The sequence below is a fragment of the Melanaphis sacchari genome, unplaced genomic scaffold, assembly GCF_002803265.2.
Source record: "Melanaphis sacchari strain LSU unplaced genomic scaffold, SCAv2.0 Contig1_pilon_pilon, whole genome shotgun sequence".
Lineage (NCBI taxonomy): Eukaryota > Metazoa > Arthropoda > Insecta > Hemiptera > Aphididae > Melanaphis > Melanaphis sacchari.
This window is the reverse complement of record NW_020270976.1, coordinates 5,854,693-5,879,302: the sequence shown is the minus strand read 5'-3', so window position 1 is coordinate 5,879,302 and position 24,610 is coordinate 5,854,693. Positions and strand designations below refer to the sequence as shown.

At 29.6% G+C, this 24,610-nt stretch overlaps 1 protein-coding gene across 1 annotated transcript in view; it reads left to right on the top strand.

Annotated features, from left to right (window-relative positions):
• The window catches only part of LOC112593136 (protein bric-a-brac 1-like), a 41,212-nt gene extending 19,207 nt beyond the window's left edge, over positions 1-22,005 (top strand). Inside the window, exons 2-6 of the mRNA XM_025337443.1 lie at positions 3,156-3,213; positions 11,112-11,378; positions 18,292-18,440; positions 20,841-21,116; positions 21,678-22,005. Coding sequence (XP_025193228.1) covers positions 3,156-3,213; positions 11,112-11,378; positions 18,292-18,440; positions 20,841-21,116; positions 21,678-21,848 — 921 coding nt within the window. The 3' untranslated portion in view covers positions 21,849-22,005. The remainder of the gene's footprint in view (positions 1-3,155; positions 3,214-11,111; positions 11,379-18,291; positions 18,441-20,840; positions 21,117-21,677) is intronic.
• The last annotated feature ends 2,605 nt before the right edge of the window (positions 22,006-24,610 follow it).

Below are 24,610 nucleotides of genomic sequence, written 5' to 3'. Positions count from 1 at the left end.
ATAATAATAATAGTAATAATAATAATAATAATAATAATAATAATGATAATAATAATAACCCATAACTATAATAATAATAATAATAATAGCTGCTAGGGGGTCTTGGTGGAATCGTAACAGCACAATGATAATAACGAGAATGCCTTAGTGTATGTGTGCAATAATAATAAAAATGTATTATTCAGCATAACACTATATTATTATATTTATACAATATAAACCAATACCATACTATTGTGTTCAGCGTATGTGTATAATATATTTATATATATATATATATAATATATGTATACGTATGTATGTGTGAGTTTATGTGTGTATTTGTGTGTATGTGTGTGTGCACACTATAGTCTTTAATATTTATTGTGGTTGTGTGAAACAAAATGTGTGTGTGCATGCACGTTCTGTTTCATCGATCCTTTTTTTTCGTGTGGCAAAATATTGTATTTTATATTTTTAAATAACATTCAACTGCGTCGTGTATATCGTATATGCTATTATCATTATTTTTAATATTATATTTTACGATTATTATTATTATTGTTATTATTATTATTACAATGGTATCCGGTTTTGTGTATGTGTATTTCCCCACTCTCTTTTACTCTGTCTCTCCCGTACTCTCTCCGAGTTTCGTTTGTCAGGGAAATAAATCGATGACTATCTTGTAATGGGGAAAAATGGTAAATGCTGTCCCGTGCAGTGGAAAAATAAATGTAATTCGTTCTGAAACTAAAGGGAGGGATCATTTTACTGCGGTAGGTACCTACGGATGATAAATTTCGACTATTGATTTTTTTTCATCGCAGCAGTTTCTTTGGCCACGCGAAACATTGAATATTTTGTTCAAAACTTTACAAATTACGTTGATATTACATAAAATATTTTCAGATTAAAAAAAAACTGAATATTTTATCACATATATTTAAAATTAATATTGTAGCTACATTATTTTATTTTATTTTTCATATTTTTAAATACGTGTAATAAAATATTAACACTACACTATAATACTGTAAATTATAATTAGTTTACTATACTGGCATACTTATTTTATAATTTATACAATATATTATAAAATAAGAATTTTATGAGCCGGCAATTATAATACCATGTCTTTAAAAATGTTTTTGTTATGTATATTGCGTACACTGCAATATTACCTATATAATTACATTATACATTATCGTTACATACTTACAATATGTGATTAGCTAATTTTCAATTTAAATCTAGGTTTTAGTAATGTCTAAAGTATTGATGAATATTATTGGTTTTCAATTACTTATTTGTTAGCGGTTAATTTAAAATTATTTTACTTTTATAATGATATTATAATATTTGCCATTTTATACTCTTCATGTGTATTATATAAATTCATTATATTAATTAGAATATCATTGATACAGTAATTTTTAGTTTAACCTACATAATATTGCGTATAATAATCTATAGTCAAACTTTCAATAATACGCTACCTAGTTATAAGTATTTATTTTTAAAATATATTTTGTTTACACTGTTCTTAAATAGTTTTATTCTACATACAATTAATTTAGTAGGACCTTCACGACTTCATTCAGCTAGTATTTTTCGCATTCGAAATGATGCACTTAAATATTTATTGACATGTGTCTCACGCCAATTTTTATCCTTATAGTATTGTTGAAAAATTGAACGACGTCGAGACGGTCGACGCCCCCGGACAGACGGAAAAAATAAAAATAAAACTATGTTCGCAAATACCCTTTGTCGCATAAAGTTCTGACCTGTGCATCCCAACCACGTCATTGACCCTCGTAAGCTTGATACAAACTTAACCTACCCTTTTCCATAAATTGTTTTCTAGTCCTAATCGGATATCCCTTTGGTATTATTCAGCTTAACTCACTGTTCACACTCTGAAAACTGATGTTTTACTGTTAATAAGTATCACGATTTTTCACCGGTGTTCATCTCGACAAATCAAACGAATTTTACAAACAAATAATGAAATATATAATTGAATTGTTGTTATTCGCATCGAAGGTTAAGGTATTTCATTATATGAGGTCATTTGACATTTACCCTTATTGTATACAAATGACCTTTTGATATATATTATATAATACATTTTAAATATCGATTATGAATATTCTGTTGCATTAATATTTCCAAGTGTGGTACTCATGTTTCGAATGTTATTATGAATTGTGAACAAATTCGTAAAAATATATTCAGAATAATTTTAAAGTTCATAGACCGACAGTTGATGAATATATATATACACATTCTCAACTTCGGGTCATTGGTAGTGACCATATATATCATTCAAGATTTTGGGCCGAGATAAATATAATATAATCTATGATAGCTGATTTTTTTAAAAAAAAAAGTGTTATATGTTATACTTAATGTAAATATTTTTTATTATTCTCGAATACTAGTCATGTATAATGTATTGTAAATGCGCGGGACTTTACACGCGTCAGCAGTCATTGCCCGTCCGAAGGTTCGGAATTATAAACAAATTTAAATTTCATAACTATTTTATTTAATAGACATATTACTAAGGCTCTATGTAATATTAAAGTATAATGTTTATTATTTATTGGCGCGGTTTAACTGGTTTAAGACTCAATTCAGTTCTACGTACACATATATTAGTTTTTTTTTTTTAATACACAGTAAATCATGTTCGATACAAGAATTAGGTTAACACAATACAGCACTACTGATTTGTGCTTGCTACAATAAATGTTTACAGGATGAGTGAGATATGTCTTACGAGATCTTCAGCCATACCCCTTTGGAAGATTATGACATGGTTCCCCGTAGTTTTTGGTTATTTTTAATGAATTGGGAGGGTTTGCGGAGAATTCTTTGCCTTTAACCCCAAATTAACCATTAAGTATTTAATAAATTTTAGTAGATTAACGTATGAAGTCATAGCGGTTTAAGAAGAAGTTATTAAGGTGAAAACATTTTTTGAATTCTGTATGAGCAGTATAAGTTATTTAAAATGCAATTAATTAACATTTTAAACAACTCCCTCTCTTATTAATTGTATTAAAAAATATATAACATATAGAATAGAATGTGTTAATATTATGTTTATTTATATAAATTAAATGTATACACATTTTTATAATTAAATTTTTATTTTGTGATTCTAGGCCAAAATGTTTGAAAGTTCTCAGGCCTGGCTCGCATCCACATCCTCGCCAATGACTTGTAAGTTTAATATTTATATTATAGTATACATGTATAATGATTATACAATATACCTACATATATAAATATAACATACTTGTTGTATTTATCATAGGAAGCCTTTTTGTTGTTATTACGATTTTGGCTTCAATAACATAAAACCTTATTTATTTATAAGGCATGTGTATATTCTATATAAAAAAAAAAACATATTCACTGTAGATTAATGTTATTACCCAACACTCAACAATATCCATTATTCTGTATGGTATATAATTTTATTAAAAATATCTTATTTGGAATTTTTATATCGATTGGCTAAATACCTTGTATTAATACTACACATAATTCAACAATTTTATTAAGTTTACATTGATGAAAAATTCCATATTTTACATTAATATATTTAATTTCACGTGCCTGATTAATATATGATTATACGAAATAATTTATCAAACCCAAAATCTTAAGTATTTTTACTCTCTCCCATTTGCAGCCAATGTAGATGATTTTGATATATTTTATAAAACTCAGCACTTTTTACGAAGGTTCAGACTTGATTGTTTATAATAATATATTACTTATTGAAAATCGATTTGTACCGATCGTTGATAGTGTTTTATAAATTAAAACACTATACCTATAATTGATTATATCTAACGTAAAAAAATTTTACTTGTTCTATTTCGTCTAACATATTTTTTATTTTAACTATGAATAATAACAATAGACCAGTACACTGCACGCAAAGGAAACAACTAATATTAATCCTTATGCTGCTTTTGAAGTTTTCCAAGTCCAAGTGCGGCCGTCTGATTGTGTAGAAAAAAGTTAAAAAAAAAAAAACAATAATTATTGGAGTGTATCTGCCTATTTGCTACTTATGTAATGTCATATTGAATCGACCACACTCGTTTGCAAAAATATTATTGACGAGTGACCGAATTATAGCTGACTCGTGTTCATTCGATCTGACCGAGTAAAAAAAAAAATATATATATAAATAAATAACAAAGTACGTATAGTAATATGTCTATTTTAAAGGACATATTTTATTTTCCTCGTCCACGTTAGTGGGTCACGACACGTGACGCGATGATACTATAATAATTGATTGTGTACAATACGAAAAAAGTGCATTCGGCGCGTTGGTTGCGACGGCGGCGGCGGAAGATTATCGCTACACAGCCACCGCTGCCGCCGTCCGCGTAGACTACCACCACAAAATACAACAACAAAAACAACCGTTTGCCGCCGCCGCCGCCACCGCCACCGTTTACACTTTACAGTTACCACCACTACCGCCACCACCACCGTCGTCGTCGTCGCCGCCGCCACCGCCGCCGTCGCCGCCACCACCGTCGAATCCGTTGACGGCACCGCTCACCACGTGCAAGCGGCGCCGCGCCGCCGGTCACCGGTAGTGTGATTAGTGACTGTAAACAACCGTTCGGCGGCGGGTGGGAGGGGGGAAAAACCCACGTGGACGTGTCGTCGGAAATGCGTTTCGCGTTGTCTCCGCGTACCGTTGCACCCGTCCGAGGAAGGCGCGCATTATCGGGTGCCGTTCTAACTGACCTTCGATCCTGCGCTCCGCTCGACCGACTGCAGCGTCTCGTCGTATCAGCAGCCACCCGGAACGACGCGCGCGTTATTTCATCTCATCCGGTCGTAAAATTTTGCCGAAAACCAATACGCGAGACACCTCGCCGACTGCAGGTCGTCCGGTTCGCAGGTGCGTTTCGCTCTGCACTGCGCCGCTGAAGCTGCACATTCTGTGTGTGTGTGTGTGTGTGTGTGTGTACATACCGGTGATCGTAAAATTATATTGGATGCGTATATAAATTGCATTTAACGAAACTATAGGAACTGCCGACTTGGATGACAATAAATTGTTTTAGTGTTTTCGAATAATGTCGTTACAATAATGTTATTATATCACGCATAATTGGAACGGAGAGAAATTTCACGTAACAATATGATAATATAGAGTTGTCTCGTTATCATGTGCACCTACCCTTTTAAGTTTGTAGTGATTGAAAATAATTAATTCTACATACATCCGACAGAGAGGTCCGCGTACGATCAATAATGTCGTGATGTCGAATTGATGTAATAATAATATGATATTATATAGGGTATCTACACTCTCGCGCGGGTGTTTTAAATATTTTATTATATATATTTTATCTGTGTGTGCAACAATGAATACACGATGAATATCATATTATAATGTATATAATATAGTATATTATGTATATCATTTATATATATATTATATGCGCTGAGTAATTAATCCTAATGAAGTAAATATACGTGCACCTATAGATAATTTTATGTACCTACATACATACACACTGAGTGTCATTATAATGAATTTATGAGAGAGCGATAACTTCTCGTAATGCGACGTAATATACGCGTAACATTATAATCCTAAATATTCCTATCGTATAATTTGATCTTTCGTACTTTTTAATTGTCACGTACTTTGAAAATGTTTTAAAATGTTTATCTATTTTATTTGTATAATATTAAAATGTTTTTTTTCATCGTTTTCGTGCCTTTAAAAAAAAATAAAAAAAAAAAATACGTGCCATATCTGTACTTCTCCTTTTCGACCTAATTTATATACAGGTGCCTAAATATCTTCGCCTTCGTGTTATAGAAAAATACAATCAGCAATCACCCACATAATATTGTAATAGCGAACAAATTATTTACCAACTTTTGTACCGAAAACCGAAATCTATTCCGTCGATCGATGGTTATGCGAACAAAATCCGTTCGTTTCGCTGCCGCCGCCGCCGCCGCCGCCGCCACCGCTCTTCCCTTCGCCTGGTATATTTTATTTATATACCGAGTGTCGTGGTGTATTACAATTGGCGGTCTAGTTCAAAGCAAATGCCGCACGAGCCACCTATATAAGATATCTTATTATATTGTTATTATGTCTTACAATTTTGTACCGCGACCCGCTGCGTCCCGCGTAAATTTACTCGGCCGCCCGACGATGACTTTAGTGCAGTATACCTGCAGCATTTCAATCGCTACTTAGCTATATCGTTACCTACGATACGATATTGTAATAGCGGAATGATAGATACCGACATTTCGTCTATCGTTGAGCAATTATATTAAAACGTAATCATACACATCATGGAAAATTAATCGATCAGGCCTTAAATTAAAAGACCGATGACGGTGTCACACGGTCTTTAATAATATTATAATATTATAAACCAGTATCACGCGTGACTACGATGGCTTATTTAACGCGCGATTGATATTATAATAGTAATATATTTATACCTTATCCACTTACCGCGACTTCCACAGTTCCACTACCGCTCGACGGGTGTAATCTGAACGACTCGCGCGTTAACGCCGATACGATTATGCTTTTACCGATATCGATGTAATAAAATATAATAATAGTAAATCGCCTGCAGATCTGCCACCTGGTGGTCTTAAAGAATTTCGCCGGTCCGCCGAGTAAATATTTTTAAACGTAAAATAAAACAAACAATTTATTCTGTTTTCAATTATTATTATAGATCATGAGTGTTAGTGACGAATTTATATTCTGCCGGAATTTCAGCTGGTAGATTTAAAAACGCTTTTAGTGTTTTGCGGCTGTATTACGCGGTAAGAAGAGGACATATTGTATTCAAATTGTAATTTATATAAAGGTCATTTCAAAAGTCTAAAATGTTATACACGCGCACGACATCAACATATTATCAAACTTATGCGGTGGGTTTTAGTTAAGCCTCGATCCCTTGTATTACAAATTATCAGCCTCTCCCAAGGAAAAATCCTGACTACTCCACTGCTGCACGTTGTATACAAAATATTATTATCGTACGGTATTGTATAGCTTCTGTGTATAATATTGTAGGCGGCACCTATACCCCTTCGGATAATGCGAATAAATTGTAATTCCATATAACACGGGAACTTATTAAAAATTTAACTATATAATATATATTATATAGAGTCGAGCGGTCAAACGCGCGTAATATAATGGTGGTACCTATATACTATCGTACATTATTCACCACCCAGGGCCCAAGGGATACACAACAAACGGGCTTAGCCCCATCCCCGCTACAGTGTACATACCGTCCCCGCCCGTCTTTTTTCTCTCGCCCTTTTCTCCTTTATTATTATTATTTTTTTTTTCTCGTCCGTATATACCCATTATCATTGCAGCACAACGAGGTCGAAAGGTTAATGAGTTTGTACACATACATATATATATATATAAATTATAACAATATTATATATAATATTATAATACATAGTAACGCGTAGGCACCTACCTATATATAATACACTACTTGCAGTATGCGTACATATTATATACTTACATAACTATGTACCCATTATAAAGATACGATAATATTATAACGCGTGTAACGATATATAGGAAAAGGAAACCGAATATTATTATAATAATAAGTATGCGCAGTGTGTGTCGGGAGACAATATTATTATTATTATTATTATTATTATTATTATTTGCCTTATACCGCGGTCGCGGTGGTGATGGCGGTGGTCGCGGTGTGGGGTGTTATATATACCTTATAATAATATATTATACATTCATATATTGCGGCAAGGTGAAGTGGTGTTGTACCTACCTATAGTTTAAACGGACGAGAGAAATCGGCGGTATGTATATTGTATATATTGTGCGTCCAATAAATATACAAGGCATATTTTATACGTACACAATGTGTTTGTCGTTCGGCGTAGACCAGCAATCGTATATATATATATTATAATAGCAAACGCAATATATACGTACGTATATATATATATATATTATAATATTATAGTGCGGTGACTTGTGATGGATTTACATAAAACAATTTACATAGTACATAATTTTACTGTACAATAGTTAAATGCCCTGTTTTATTATACGAAATGCTAATGAATGGACACGGCCATTACGACACACGGGTGCAGACGGCGGTAACATATTATATATATTTTATATATAATATTATACTGTTGCTTACATTATATTATTGCCGTTGTTGTTATTATTTCCAATTTTTTTTTTCTTCTTTATTCGTTGAAATATATTATTTCTCGACGAAATTGTTATTGCTATGCTACGACGTTCAAAGAAAAATATTGATACATTATACATTGCAGGTACATAATAATATGCGCACGCATAATATAAAATATTCTTGTACGTACATATAAGATATAATATATTATATATTTATACTCGTATAATCGTTCACCGTGAATCGTAAATAAATTATCAAAATTTAGTATTCCTAGCCTGGGAGAGTGGGGGGAGGGTAGTTCCGCGAGCGTATAATATGGAGGAACCTATATGTGTATGTATAATATAAACTCGATCGATTTATTTCCCAATTGCATAAAATATACACAACGCTATAAAGGTACGCCGTTTATTCATAGGCACCTATACCTACGCATATATATAATACCTACATGATGTTAAGTACATATAAACTATCCATCTGCCATATTATATCTATTATTATGCCTACACATATTTATTATTATTATTATTATTTATCTACCTATGCACAATATCCGTAAAAACAAAATATTATATGTATTTCAATCTACACAACTCCGGTGTTTGCATACCTATATTGATATATGATTATTATTTTTGTAATCGATTATTTATTATTATTATTATAATTCATATGAAACACAATTTTTCGATATACCTACCCCCCCCCCCCAAGGAATAGAAAAATACATAATAAATTATAATACATTTTTATATCATCGATTTCTGTAGAAAATGTATATCTTGAGCTTTTCAATAAATACCATCCGGAATTAACTCTTCTAGAAATTCTATACATTCGAGTGTTTACTCAATAATAATAGGCAATAAAAAAATAGATATTGATTACTACTACTCGGTTCGGCCGGTCGCATTGTTTACATTCCATACAATATTAGACTTTATTTGTATTTAAATTCTACAATACTCGCCCCTTTTTATTTTCCAATGTCAATAAACAGCAGTACGGTTATATGGATTGACACAAAATTTCTAATAAGATATTTATTACCAATTATTTTTTAATACAGCCATCCTGACCCTTTTTTCCCCTTCGCGGCACTATAAATAATATTAGTATATTCGATGGAAAAAATTGCGTGTGTCCGTATATAATGCATAATATCTATAGATATTCGTACCTATATATATATAATATGTATTATATTATATTGTATTCCGTTTTTTATTATTCTCTTTTTTTCAGTTTTTTGCACACCCCTTATTTGCCACATTGTATATATTAATAATTTGTAATAAATTCAAATTATATATGTTTTTCGACTTTTACGTGCGCTTTTTTTTTTTTTGTACGAATAACAATTGCCGCGCTTGCAGGTAGGCGAGAATTCACGATAATTATGCTGCAGGTTGTCGGAGTGTGTGCTGCTATGTGTAGTTTACCTAAACATTAATGTATATAACTCTACTGCAGTACTCGAATCATAAATACATAAAGTAGTTATGGTCGTACTCTATATGCTTGTAAATAATAATATTATATTACAATACTTTTTATTGTGCATAATATATTTTATTATAAAAGTGCAGCCTATATCGTAACCCGGCGGTGGTGCACCGGTATATATTGACAATATTCTACTACCGCCTTCTGTCACTTCTAAACCTTCGTCCTCCACCCTTCAACCACTGCTGTTAATATAAACATAAATGTGTGTGTGTGTATGTGTAGTCTAGTAAACACGTATATATATTTATATATACATAGACAACAAACGAGCAGCTTGCATTGTTAAAATTAACAGGCTACAGTCGAAATAATGTTTATAGATGTTAATATGGTATACATGTATATTTGTTTTTTGTCGTATATTTGCTTACGTTTTAGTATGTAACGCAGTAGTGTACAACGTTTTAAATTTGGTAGGAGTTAAGCCGTCTCGATTATATTATATTATATTTTTATAAGTCCCAACCGCCGCGCACATGAAAAACTCGCACGTCATCGAAGCGCACATTATATTATATTTATATTGAAGAAAAAAATTTAAATCTCCGCATATTATATTACACTCGCACACACATATATCAGTACGCAACAGCCGGGCTTAAATGTAAATCGCGTACGTATAATATAGGCTTTTTAATAATATTATGCAGTGATGCCGCCGTCGTGGCGCGCGCACACAATATTGTTATTATTGCAGCGCTCAATTCCCACCCCGTATATACAACTCACTACCCTGCAGTTGCACGGGCCTGTTTTGGCGTAAATTTCTAAATTCATTTTTTTATCGTTTCGTTTAATCGTCTAAACACGTGTTGGGGAGTTAACAATTAAAAAAAAAAAATACATGTGCAGTGTACACGAATGAAAACTTGTAAACAACAAATTTATTGTAAAATCCATTGCACCTACCCACAGACACTCGATTAGGGATTTCTAAATATTATAAACCGATATATAATATTATATGTCAATACCATCTCGAATTTCTATACATTTTGGATAAGACGATTAATCCTTCTCGAAAAATCCCAACATTCTCGCTATATACTTATTCCCTCTTTTTAGTACCGCTATAGTTCGTATACTCAGCTATTGTGCTGTAGAGAGTCTATAATATTATCTATCTTCTCCTCCGTTCTTTCCTTCTCTCGTCCTGTTTTGAGTTAAATAACGTTCACATTATACATATGACTATGCGGTTCACTTTCACGTAGGTACAGCACATTACTCGACACCCGTCGAATATATATATATATATATATACTTACCTGCAGTACTCGTAATTAATTAAAACATAATAATTCCTACTCACTCTGTTCGTGTATATACAAATATGTGCGCTCAACTAATCGGTGTGTGCTATCGTTGTTTTAACAGCCGACAGTTACCAGTACCAGCTGCAGTCCATGTGGCAAAAGTGCTGGAACACCAACCAGAGCCTGGTGCACAACCTGCGGTTCAGAGAGCGCGGCCCGCTCAAGTCGTGGAGACCAGAAACGATGGCCGAGGCCATCCTGTCCGTGCTCAAGGAGGGCCTGTCGCTGTCGCAGGCCGCCCGCAAGTACGACATACCGTATCCGACGTTCGTGCTGTACGCCAACCGGGTGCACAACTTGCTCGGTCCATCCGCGGACGGCGGCGCAGGTAAGCGGCGCTGCATATCGCGCATTTCGCTATGAATATAATAATAATAGTCAACCGCATCGTGCAGCTGCGCGTGTTTAGCGGCCAGTGTTTATTCCAGATGACCTTCTATATCCGGTTAGGGGGGTATCGTAAATTTTTAAAGGAGTACATACCGAGTGTTATGTGGTCATTGAAATCGAAAAAAAATATCATATCATTAAAAAAACTAGATACCCCCCCCCCCCCCCACCATCATGATGTGATTTATTTTATTTTATTGTTAGTTAACGTGGTAACGTCTTACATTTTTCAGGGGGGTTTTACCCTCCTCTACCCAGTTTATCCCCTGAAATAAGCACTGGCCGCGGCCGATATCCATACGCGCGCGAGATTATAGTGATTCCGCGAGCTAGGACTGCGATGACAGTAGCGTATCCATGGGGTTGGGGGGTCAGAACCCAAGATGGTAAATTAACTTTATTTATGTGAATTACGGTTTCACATTAACATTTTTATATTTTTAGAATTTTGACTTGGAAATCATATTAAAATTGTCAAAAAGTTTCAACATATTATTAGGTATGTTATATTTTTACGATAAAAATAAATATCTGATACCACGAAGTAAAGTGTGGTAAGTTTAAATTTTCTGACCCCATGAAAAGTTCCTGGCCAAGCCACCTGACAGCGAGTTAGTTCTGAGTTCATATATCTTTAGCTCTGTGCGTCTATAAACGCGCTATATAGCTCCGTTTTCGCGTCTCGAGTCAAGAGTGTAATAATATGATTGTGTCTATTATATACGTTCTGTTTTCTATTTTATTTTTTTTTTTTGACGCCACCCGCCACCGAACTGGTTTGATGATAGTTCCGCATAGCGCGTATAACGCGTATTTATGGTCGTATTATATACCGAGATCTAGGTTGTGCCGAGCCACGAGAGTCGCCCGGAAACACTACGACTATCGTCTTTTACCGCGTTAGCTTGAAATACCAGCCTCGTCTGGTAACGGGCATTATAACATGTTATAGGTGTATAATATATAATATTATCATAGATAGGTACCAATATTATGGTATATTGTACAGAGCAACATAATATACGCGGACCGTACGATAATAATAATTATTATAATAATTGTATATACGTAATAATAATATTATGTACGTGATCGTACACAATACGTGTGCGTATATTCTGTTATATACGCGCGTCACGTTAAATATACAATATAAAACTTATTATTTATTATAATTTCTCTTCTCGTAATCAAAGCGATTCCGCCGCTCCGAGTGTATCATTATTTATACTCATATATCTATCGGTATAATTCGTATATTTTAATATTATAATATATTTCGATTTCATAACGCTTATTATATATTATATACATAATAATATTATACTAGCTGTATTATTATAATGTGAACAATTAAAATCGAATTGCACAATAATATAATTTGTTATATTGTACATAATTATTACACATATATATATGTATGTGTGTGTGTGTGTGTGTGTGTGTGTGTGTGTGTGTGGATATTTTATTTATATAGAATGAATACAGGGTGTTTATCAGCGTTTGTCCTCGTAAATATGTTTACCCGCACGACGTTCACATTTTAATAATATGACAAAGTACGTCACATACTACGGTTAGTTATTATACTATAAATGGCTATTAATATACCAATGTATGAATTGTTGAATATTATATTTAAGTTTCCTGCAGCCTATGGCTTATATTTTTTTATTAAGCCATTTAAATATGCTTATCTGTCCGATGGAAATGATAACAATTCGACGTTTAATCTGTTTGATCATCCGCCTAAATTAGCAACTCTATACAGTGCCTATTGTGTGTCGGGCCGTTTCAAATTGCTGTAAGAAACTCGAAAACAAAAAATCCTATACTTATTCATTTCAAGTATTGATGGTTAGACGCAGCAATAATTTTCCCAAACTATATAATATATTCTAAAATATTTATAATATATTATATTGAAAAAAGAATTGACGGAAACGTAATGCATACACGCGGTGAGACACTCTGTATATTTTTATAATAATATATTAAATATAATAACCGCTGAACTCTTAATAATTTGTTTAATGTAATTTTTTATGTTATTAATTTCATGACGACATTGCTTATCGTCTATCAGTCTATCATTCCTATTTCTTTTTATTATTTAAATGAATACCAATAACAATATATTATTATAATATTCACAAAAAAAGTATACAAAAAATTCCAAGAATATCGTTTGAACTCTGTACTCGTAAGATTTAATATAAATAATTTATATTGTGCAATGTGTACGTAACACTAATATTATGTACGCTGACAGTTATTAAAAAATATATTTTTTTTTTCATAATATGTAAATGTCAACGTTTTTTCTTATAATCAAAATAACAATAAAATATAGTAAAAATGTTTTCGTTGAATTTCCAAACAAAGATCCTTAAAGTTATATAATTCTGGCTATGTTATTTCTGAATTTCTTGCTCGATTAGTATTACTATTAATAATTAGCTAATGATTAAATTATTTTGAATATTATATATTAAAGTTTGTTTGCAAAATAGCTCATAGTAGTATGAATCATGGGAAATATTTGTTTATACAATATTGCGTGATATTTAATTATTAAAATATCAATAATAATTAAAAAACAAACCAATTCATAAAGTTCAAATAATTTATATAAATTAATATTTTATGTGATAAGTGGTTACTTTGTTATGATTAAGTATTCAATAGGTATGCTTATTATTTAAAGATATGACTAAAAACCAATATTAAATCTCTGGTATAATGTTTTATAATAACCTACTAAAACTCTATCAAATATTTTGTATATATTTTAGTATATATATTATACAATAAATACTTTTTTTTAATGTATTCTTTTTAGATTTATTTAGTTATTTTTTTCATTATTTCGTCGAATCTTGATCACGATACATAAACATTTAAAAAAAATCATCTGCCGAACAATTTATGGTATAAAGGTTGATTCTCATTAAAAAAAAAAAAAAAAAAAATTGTATTCCATAAGACTCTTTTAATGATATAACAATTCTAAATAATTTAAAATGCTGTCCTCAAAAATCCCAAAAATCAAAATTGAATTAATTCACGAATAAATGGGAGTGAACATGTTAAGTGAAGCCTAAATCACCTTGTATTAATGGTGATATAGTAATAATTTTATCTTTAGATCTAACTAATAACTATTGTACGTTTGTTTTTTGTTTAGGCTAGAATGATGTAGCCATATATGTACCTATTATTCATTTTTATCCATTAAATATTAAAATATTAGCTTCAAAACGTCGTGGTCGTCATAGCCATTATATTATATCTAATTTAATTCGTTTGGACTTTACGAATATCACAACCACACTAATATTTTCAGTCTCTACAGATCGTTAACTCATCTTTTTTTACTATTATTATTATTATTATTATTATTAAGTACTTATGTAGTTATATGTGTTATTAACGTCGTTGTTTATTGTGAGTAAAACTCCAAAGAGCATCATAGAATTTCTTATAAATAATACGTCTTCGTCGAAGAGTATGAAGAGGGAAGAGAGGTCAGCAAGTCACTGTTATTAAGAACTGGGCAATCTCCCACATTATATAATATATATATAATATAATTTAATATTTTATAGCTATATATAACAATTTTTGGTAACGTAATAATAAATACCTACCCAAATACTGTGGACAGCTTATCGAATTTTTTTTTTATCTTCAAAACCCTTCGATTCGACAAATAATAAGGACTTGTATATAGTCGTGTTTATGGTATGTATATATGTATGTATGTACGTACGTATGTATGTATGACCCGAATTTCCAGACTTTTCCACGTCACCATACTATATATTATAACATATATATACAATATACATTTATGTATTATGAAAATCCCCAGGGCGTATAGTGGTATACATAAATATGTATGTGCGAGCACTGTGCACGCGTGCTATACTCGTACTCAATACCCCTTATACACACACACACACACACACACACACACATATTACCTATATGTATTTATATACACTATTATTATGTGCGAGGGGCGCAGAATATCATATATTATGCTCTGGATCGTTGTCGTTGCCGTCATCGTCGTCGGTCGTCATACACGTATAATACGAACACGTGTAATGAGTATAGTTATACTGCACCCTCCGTCGATCATTCCCTGCAATCCCCTCTGGCACCGTCGCGTGCGTTATATATATATATATATATATATATGTATAGAAAATAGGGGTGGTACGATTTTTAACCATATTAGCTCGCCTCGTGGTTTTGCCACCGTCCCACTCTTATCCCACCGGCGTTCCCGTCGCTGTGGTCGTGACAGTTCGGCCGCGTATTATTATATTATTATTTTATATCTACATATAAATGAACTTACCGTGCATATGTGAGTGCGTCTGCTCCGTGTACGTTGTGCACCTACGTAGGATAGGCATGTTATAAAAAAAAAAAAATAATTATATCACGATTTTTGTGTTTCATGTCTACCTACTGCCTTCATAATGCATAGTGGACACGTTAAAACTGTATTTTCCAATTTTAGTACCTTTGAGATTTTTTCTACACTCTTTGACCGGACTGTGTTCTTTTTTAGTACTACTTTTTTCGATAAGGGGCGTTCCAAAAGTTGCACGTATACAACTTTACCTTTTTTTTTTTTTTATCAGGATTTTCTAGTTATTCCCAAAATTATAACAATATAGGTAGTAACTTGAATTTTTCCTTATTTATTATAAACTTAATTTACGAATGCATTTGGTATAACTTCTGAGCTATTTAAAGGTATTACAATTTTTTATTTTTAAATTTTTACTTACAATCATATAACATATTTTTTTTTTATTTTACAAGACTTGCAATTTTTATTACTGTATAATTTGTTTGGCTTTTAAATTTTATATCACAACAAATTACTATCCTAAGCGTATGTGAGCATCAGAGCGAGACAAGTATCTCACATCCTCCCCTTGTGAACATACTCTGTATGGTAGTTATTTATATTTTTTGGGATAAAATACATTTTTAAAGATTTTAAACTTTTAGCACTTGACGTCTTGAATTAATTCAAAATTAATTTTATAATATGTATTGTATATTCTATCCAAAATATATCAGAAATATTCTATACATATTTTTATTTTTTATACACCAACGTTTTTTTTGGCTGCACACAATTTGTTTCAAAACTATACGAAGGACAGAAATTCAAAAAATAATCTCCACCAGACGATCGCCCAAAGCCGGAGTTCTCGGTTGTTGACATAAAATAAACCTCAAATATTGTCACACTTCACCGCCGTTATAATTTTTTTTTCATTTTAAACATTTTAAGATTAATTCATTTTTTACCGACCGTGTTTGCAAAGAAAATTAAAAACACAAAATGTTCTAATTAAAAGTTTTTCCGAACAACTAATGCTTTTCTTGATTGTTCGGTTCCATGAAAATTCATCAAAAGTAAAATAGTCTGTAAAATAGCCGCCAATCTATGTTGGCTTAACAAATATAACTTTAATTATTGATTAATACCTATTTTAAATAAATAATTAGATGTAAAAAAAATATACATTCAAATAGAGAGAAGTACCTAATTAATTTTTTTTTAATACAATTATTCTTGTGGTTTATACAAATTGAAAACAATTAAATGTCATTATCCGTAAATTGTATTTTATCTTTTTACACGGAAACAAGATTTATGCTTCCAATTAAAATTTTTCGTTCCTACTTATTATACATGTATACTAAATGTTAATTTATGTATAGAAATTAATTAATATAGTATGTATATATATATATTCAAAGGAAATGTAAAAATAAATATACTTCTGAGAATATGTCTAAAAATCAATTTACAATAAATTATTGAGTCAAAAATGATTTTTAAATAAGTTTATGTTATATTTATTATTTTAATATATTTTAATATACTAATTAACTATGAAAGATCTATTCACTATTTTTAAGGATAGTTTGAAAATTGTTCACAATAATACTAATAATAGTGTAGTTTAATATTATGTGTTTATATTATTTTTTGATATTAAACACCCTATTAACATACATATTATAATGTATTACACTTATAATTCATTAATCATTATATTATTATACATTTGCTTTTACTATTTAACATGAAAAGGTCAGACAGGGTACAAACGTCGGGTGTTGGGCACTCGACTTACTTCTTTGTATACATTGGCGCAGTGTAGGGTGTGTTATGATATTAAATTTAAAAACAATTTTTCCAAAATGTGTCGATATTTCTACTTTGCGTTTAAAGAAACTATTGAAAAATATTTATAAATTAGATCACCCATAAGTATCTGTTTATGTAAAATACATCAGAATATGGTGTTTGCATTTTTGATAAATTCAATTAATTGTTTTCAATAAATATAATTCACGACCTCGTAATAAAAATTAACATTTAAATAACATTTTTTATTATTTTTTTCAGAAAACTTTATTGACTTAACTTTATGTTATACCTTAGGTTAAATTTAGATTATTATTATTTATTTTTAATTCTATAAAATGAGATACTTTATTATTATTTCATAAATAATAATTATAAAACTTGGAACTTAATTATCAGATAGAATACAAATTAATTACTAGTTATATGCGCATTGTTTAACTATTCATTTATTCAGCGAACTATTCTTGATTAATAAATCATAAAGCTAACTTTAAATATTTTCAATAATTACAGGTATTGAACACAGAACATAACTTACTTTTAAGTTTACTTATATAATAATATGTCTTTATTAATAACTCCTATATTTTTATAAATAATATACATAAATAAGAAATAAATTAGAGGTATAAATTCTTAAATATATTTTTGTTTACAGACTTGAGGCCTAAGGGCAGAGGACGTCCTCAAAGGATATTGTTAGGATTTTGGCCAGAAGATCACATCCAAAATGTAATCAGGACTGTTGTATTTAGAGATGCACAAAACATCAAAGAAGAAGCATTACACCTATATCCGAGAATACCGGTAAGAAAATAAAAATATATTTTTATTTCTTTAATTTAATTAAAACCGTAATATTTAGCCATAGTTGTCAAGTACCTACCTCTTAAGAGAGTAATTTAAACGTGCAAAATATGTCTACTGTACTATAATATAAATTGATAAGTCCTAACTATTGAAAACAAATAATTTTATTATTACTTCTTGAAATTAAATAATTATTCACGTATAGTTACAATTTTCTTTAAATTTAAATATTTTTTAGTACAATAAAATATAAATTATGTGTACAGTTTGTACGTATTCTTTAATTTAATAAATATTGACAAATTACCATTATTAAATTTTAATCAAGGACGTTTCGCAAAGCTTATAATTTATGATTCAACGAAAATGGTATAATATATAATAATAAATGTACTGTACAATACGTCACAAAAAAAAAAAAAAAAAAACAGTAAAAAATATAATTATTATATTACTTATTTATTTTGCCATTATTTATAATCAAAAATAAATTTCATCAGTTGCGTGTTTGAAATAGTATTCCATAGAATCGGTTTTTTTATATTTATGTATTTTATTTTGTATAATCGTATAATAATACAATATATACATTATACATTTATAGGTACATGGTCTAAAGCCTAATTTAAATAAAATTAAAAATATATGGAATTAAAAATGTATGTACAAATAGTTATACAATGTGTGAGTCCAAGAGGGGGAAAGTCGTTTAGTGAACCGCGGTCTCTCCTGCGGTTTGTGGATAAACTTTTTCACATTAATAATGTACTCGAATTTTGATAGTTACTAGCAAAACAATTCTCGACGTACGTTTTGTAACGCTAAGTAGCCAGTGAAACCATCTGAACCATATTATTATGTATTATCTATCTACTCGTATTAAATGCATATATAAACTTGAACGGGACGTTAAAATAATGAACTATATCATATTATTTTATTTTAAATCATTAATAATAATAATTATTGTAATGATTCGTAATTTAATTTCACTACAATATAAACACCTATGTATACGGATGTAAAAATATGGTAACAAAAGTATACTTTTAATATGTGCATACTCAGGGGGACTTAGGATTTTATGGTAAAGGGGCCAAGGTTTGAGATGGGACATTCTGAGATTTTAACCTATCCTACCACGAATGTCAATGCGCACTTATATGTATACTTTAGACATTTAATATTTTTAAGCAAATGAAACGTTTCAACATCACGAAAGATTAGACGTTGTCATATTATAAAATAATAAGTATTAAGTCATCACTCGTGAATTACGTTATCAGAGTTAAAAGTTATAAGAGTATAGCTTATCTCCGATAAATTTGTCATATTATTTCTATAGTAGTAAATACAAATTATAATAGGTAGGTATGTGAGTATTTTATAATAAAAACCTACTATTTAAGTCTTATAACTTCACAATTTCATCCTGATGATTTTCTTTCTCGACCAATTTCTGTTTTAAAAAACAATATATACAATAATTATAATTTCTATAAAATATTCAACTTAAAAAATAACATGTAATATACGGATGCTTCAATAAATGGTTATTCATAATTTTATAATATTTTCGTTACACATAAAAAAAAAATTCGCTTACCTAATAATACAGTTATTCAATTGAGTAATATATTTTATTTTTTAATAATTTTGTTTTACTAAAATAGCACCTACAATTTTTCTTCTAAATGCTGACTTCACATTTTTTTTTTTTTATCTCATTTATACCTATTGTAGTAAAATGTTATTCTAGTTCACTGTTTTATGGGTTTCATTATTACCAATTAATGACTAATGTCTGACAACAAAACTGGGATATAAATTAATGTTTAATGATGACATTAAAATATTAAACGCATTGAACATTAGCTATCATCGTAACGTATTATGTAGGTACCATGTTAATATTTAATAATTGTGTTAAGATTAAAAAAAAAAAAAAATACAACAAATTTAAGCTGACAAATAAAACTCTTTTAACAAAGAATTTTATACAAAAAATGTAATTAAAAAAAAAAAAAAAACATTCAACAACAGTTGAATTTTTTCGTAAATACCTGTTTTAATTTAAATTCGCCTATTATACATTAAACATTTCGATGTAGGCTAAAACATTTTTTGTCATTATTTTTATTACTTATTAATTATACTTATTTTTCATTTAAGTAATGTCTTAAATAGGCCAATAATAATTTATCATACAATCCAATTTGTCTTTTGAAAGTATATGGCTGGAGTAAATTAATTTAAATATATGCAAATTAAAAAAAAAAAAAAAATAAAAAAATAAAAACAAAACCATTTTTAATTTAAAATAATATTTCATAAAAGATTTATTTTTCCTCCGTGAAACTTATATAATAACAATACCGATATTTTATGTTTATATAGTGTTTATCCGACCCAATGTCTGGTGGTCACTATGGTAACAACGCGGTTCAGTCGGTTGAAGGTCCCGTGTCACCAAACTCTGCCGCGGCCGCTGTGGCTGCTGTTGCGCAGGGTATTCGGCAGCAAATGATGGCTGCCGCCGGACATAACATCTCTCCCTCGTCGGGTGTTGACGCCTTCGCCCTACTCGCCTCTTCGCACCTACCCAGTCCGGCTGACATGTCACCCAATTCGTCTCCACCCGATTCACCGTTGGTTTCCAACAACAACGTCGAGGTAAGAACAACAATTCTAACAACAACAAAAACAATAATAATAACAATAACAATAATAATAATAATAACAATAATAATAATAACAATAACAATAACACAACAAACTGTATTATGTCATACCTGCAGTATAAGGGGTTTTCGGAAAGAGTATTTTAATGTCGCAATAATAATAATAATAATAATAATAATAATAATAATAATAATAATTTAGAATTACTTCTTATTCTACCCGCAATCATAGCTTCCTTTCTTAAACGCAAGTCACATCACTTTGTGTTACCTACGCAGTGATAAACCCGCTCCCGCGACATCCTTAGCGTGCGCGCAGGACCGATGCTCCCTGAACGGTCTAAACACAACCTGTATTTCTATGTTATACATGTCCTTATATAGGTTCCTATATATTATTTTATAGCTGCTATAACTCGAATTCTTCGACATAATCATATTTTTTTACCACGTATAAGTAGTGATATTACTGCCGCGCGTTTGGCGTTAATATCCCAATAAATAAATAACGCGTCACGTTTTTTACTTATATAACCATTTATTTTTCAAACAGGTGAGCCTAAGCGGTTACAAGCGATCCATCGACCACTCCAACCAAGACAACGTGTTCGTCGAAGACATTGATGAGCTCGTGAAGAACAGCCATTGTACCGGAGGCTCGTCAATGGGCAACAACATCGATCAGCAGCCGTTACCGTTAGTCATCGAGCAGCGGACTGAATAAATATAAAAAAAAAAAAAAAAACATCTTACACACAGACTGAGATAAACTATAGCGAACAAACCCAATAATACCGATGTATTAAAGACTTTGTGGTCATGTGAGTTGGTCGTCGATTAAAAATCAACAAAACTAAACAACAACAAAATAAACAAAAAAATGTTAAATAAAACAACAACAAAAAAAAAACCATTGTAAATTTAAAGCATAGACTTATATATTATTATCGATTGGCAGTCCTAGCATTTATTTTTAATAGATATTATATTTATTATTTTAAATATCGCACTATGTAATTGTTAAAATATTCGCAATTACGTCATTCGATTTCTGTATATACAATAAAAAAAAGTATAACATATATTTTATTTTAAAATGTCAGCGGTTTGAAAACAAAATTCACAAATATTTATTGAAGATAATATATTATTGTAATATAAAATTTTTTTAAATGATTAAAAAAATAAATAAATACTATAGTCAAAATAACTATGACTATAAACTATTACACGTGAATCAACAAGTAGTTTTTTTTATTACATATTTGTATATTATATAATATAATATAATATAATATAATATATTTATTCGTATACTATTATTTATGACATTATATATGTGGGCAACAAGCACCAATGTATAAAATATATTACGTAAAATATTTATATATATAATAGGTGTGTATATATTGTTTGATATGTGTCAATATACTATGTCTGACGGACAATAAAATGTGTTATTATTAATTAACAGTAGGTTGTAAAAAAAAAAAAAAATTAAAAATATTTTAAAAAAACTTATAAACAGTAATGCTTGTAAAATATGACGTGCGGTTGCCATGATAATTATTAATATTATGTAAGAGTAGTTTTTGGAGTATCGAAAAAAACAATTTAATACATACTTTTTAAGGCAAGATTGTATTGGTTACCTGTTCCTAGCACGTATCTAAATATCTATTGTAAATCATTTATTGAAAGACAAACATTCTCAACGGACTAGGCCAGTAAAATATATTTCATATTCTTATTTCCTTATAATTATTATTATTATTATTATTATTATTATTTTTTAGTTTTAGATTAATTTATTTACACACACTTTTGTTAGCATAAGCTTGTTGTATGCATAACTCTCATATTATACATTTTGATTAATTATGTATTGTTTATAATTGTATTCATTAAAATATTATTATTATTATTATAAATGGACTTAAGAAAAAAATTGTACTTGTTTTAGACTACACAAATAAATAATATTGTAAAACTCCGACGTGTATATTATTAATAGAAAAAAGGTAATACTTTTTCTTTTGTTGTATATTTTTTAAAAAAATAAACCTTGCTACATTACATACTCAATGTGTTATACTCATTATTTATTTATAGAAATTATTTTATTATTTTATTAGTTCTTGGCATCGAGCAAACAAAAAAATTAAAAATAAATAATAAATAATGTAAAAAAATATTATTCAATTAATACACATAAAATACAACTTTTAAATAAAATACTCTTATTACGTTGTCAAATTAAATTAATAGACCTTCATTAATTATTATCATAATAATAATATGTATAATATTATGTAATATATATTAAAATATTTTTGATATTAACAACAATGTGTTAATAGTATTTTTAAACAAATACTTTTAGCATTAGTATAATAATAAACAGATAAAAAAATGTTGTTGATACCATACAAATTATTATTAAAATATTAAATTAATAATAATAATAATAATAATAATAATAAATTAGACATTGATTTATGTTGTATAAATAGAATGCTAAAAGCATAAAAATATAACATAACATAACGTTAAAACGTCTCTATGTCATTCTGATCATGTAAATTTGACATGAATATGTCTATATGCAGTCGGTTTGTTCAATATCCCATCATCGATAGTCTAATTTTGTTCTGAAGAAAATTATTTAACGATTATTTCCCTTGAAATTATTTTTTATTCTTGATTTAATTAAAAAAAAAAAAAATACATCAAAATCTGTCTAATGCAATTTAAATATATTTATTATAGATACTTATTATAGACACCAATATCAATATATTATACAACTTTAAGTCGCAATTCTAACGTAATGTATGCACAGTAGATTGGTATATAATGAATTTACATAACACACGTATTGTAAAGTTATCTACTTAGTTTTTCAAAGAATTTATTTAAGTATAGTAATAATCTTTATTTATAGGTAACGAAAATAAATTTTATATATGTACAACACAAGTGCTCACATTTAAAAAAAATATTATTCTGATTTCTGGCTAAATTTTTAAAACGTATCTACCTATAAATATTAATATTATTATTATTTAATAATTAATCAATTAATCAACCAACCATGCAACTACGGCCTAAAGCTATAATGTAGGTATATAGGCATTATCTTTTATATTACTTTAGGTAAAATACATAATATTAATCTTATTCACATAATTAATATACATAATATATTGTGTATAGAGTATATACTTTGTGGTCTTATAGATAAAATATTATTTAATCTGCCTATATGTTACTTTTAATCCCAAGCTTGTTTAAACAAAATGCTTATTGTAATGTAAATTAATATCATTATGAATAAACTAACGCTATGAATATTGTAATATTATGAAATTGTCAACGTGACCTCCAAAATAAATAGCTTAATAACACAACATTATACATATATATATATATAAAAATATGTGTGTGTGTGTGTGTGTGTGTGTGTGTGTGTGTGTGTGTGTGTGT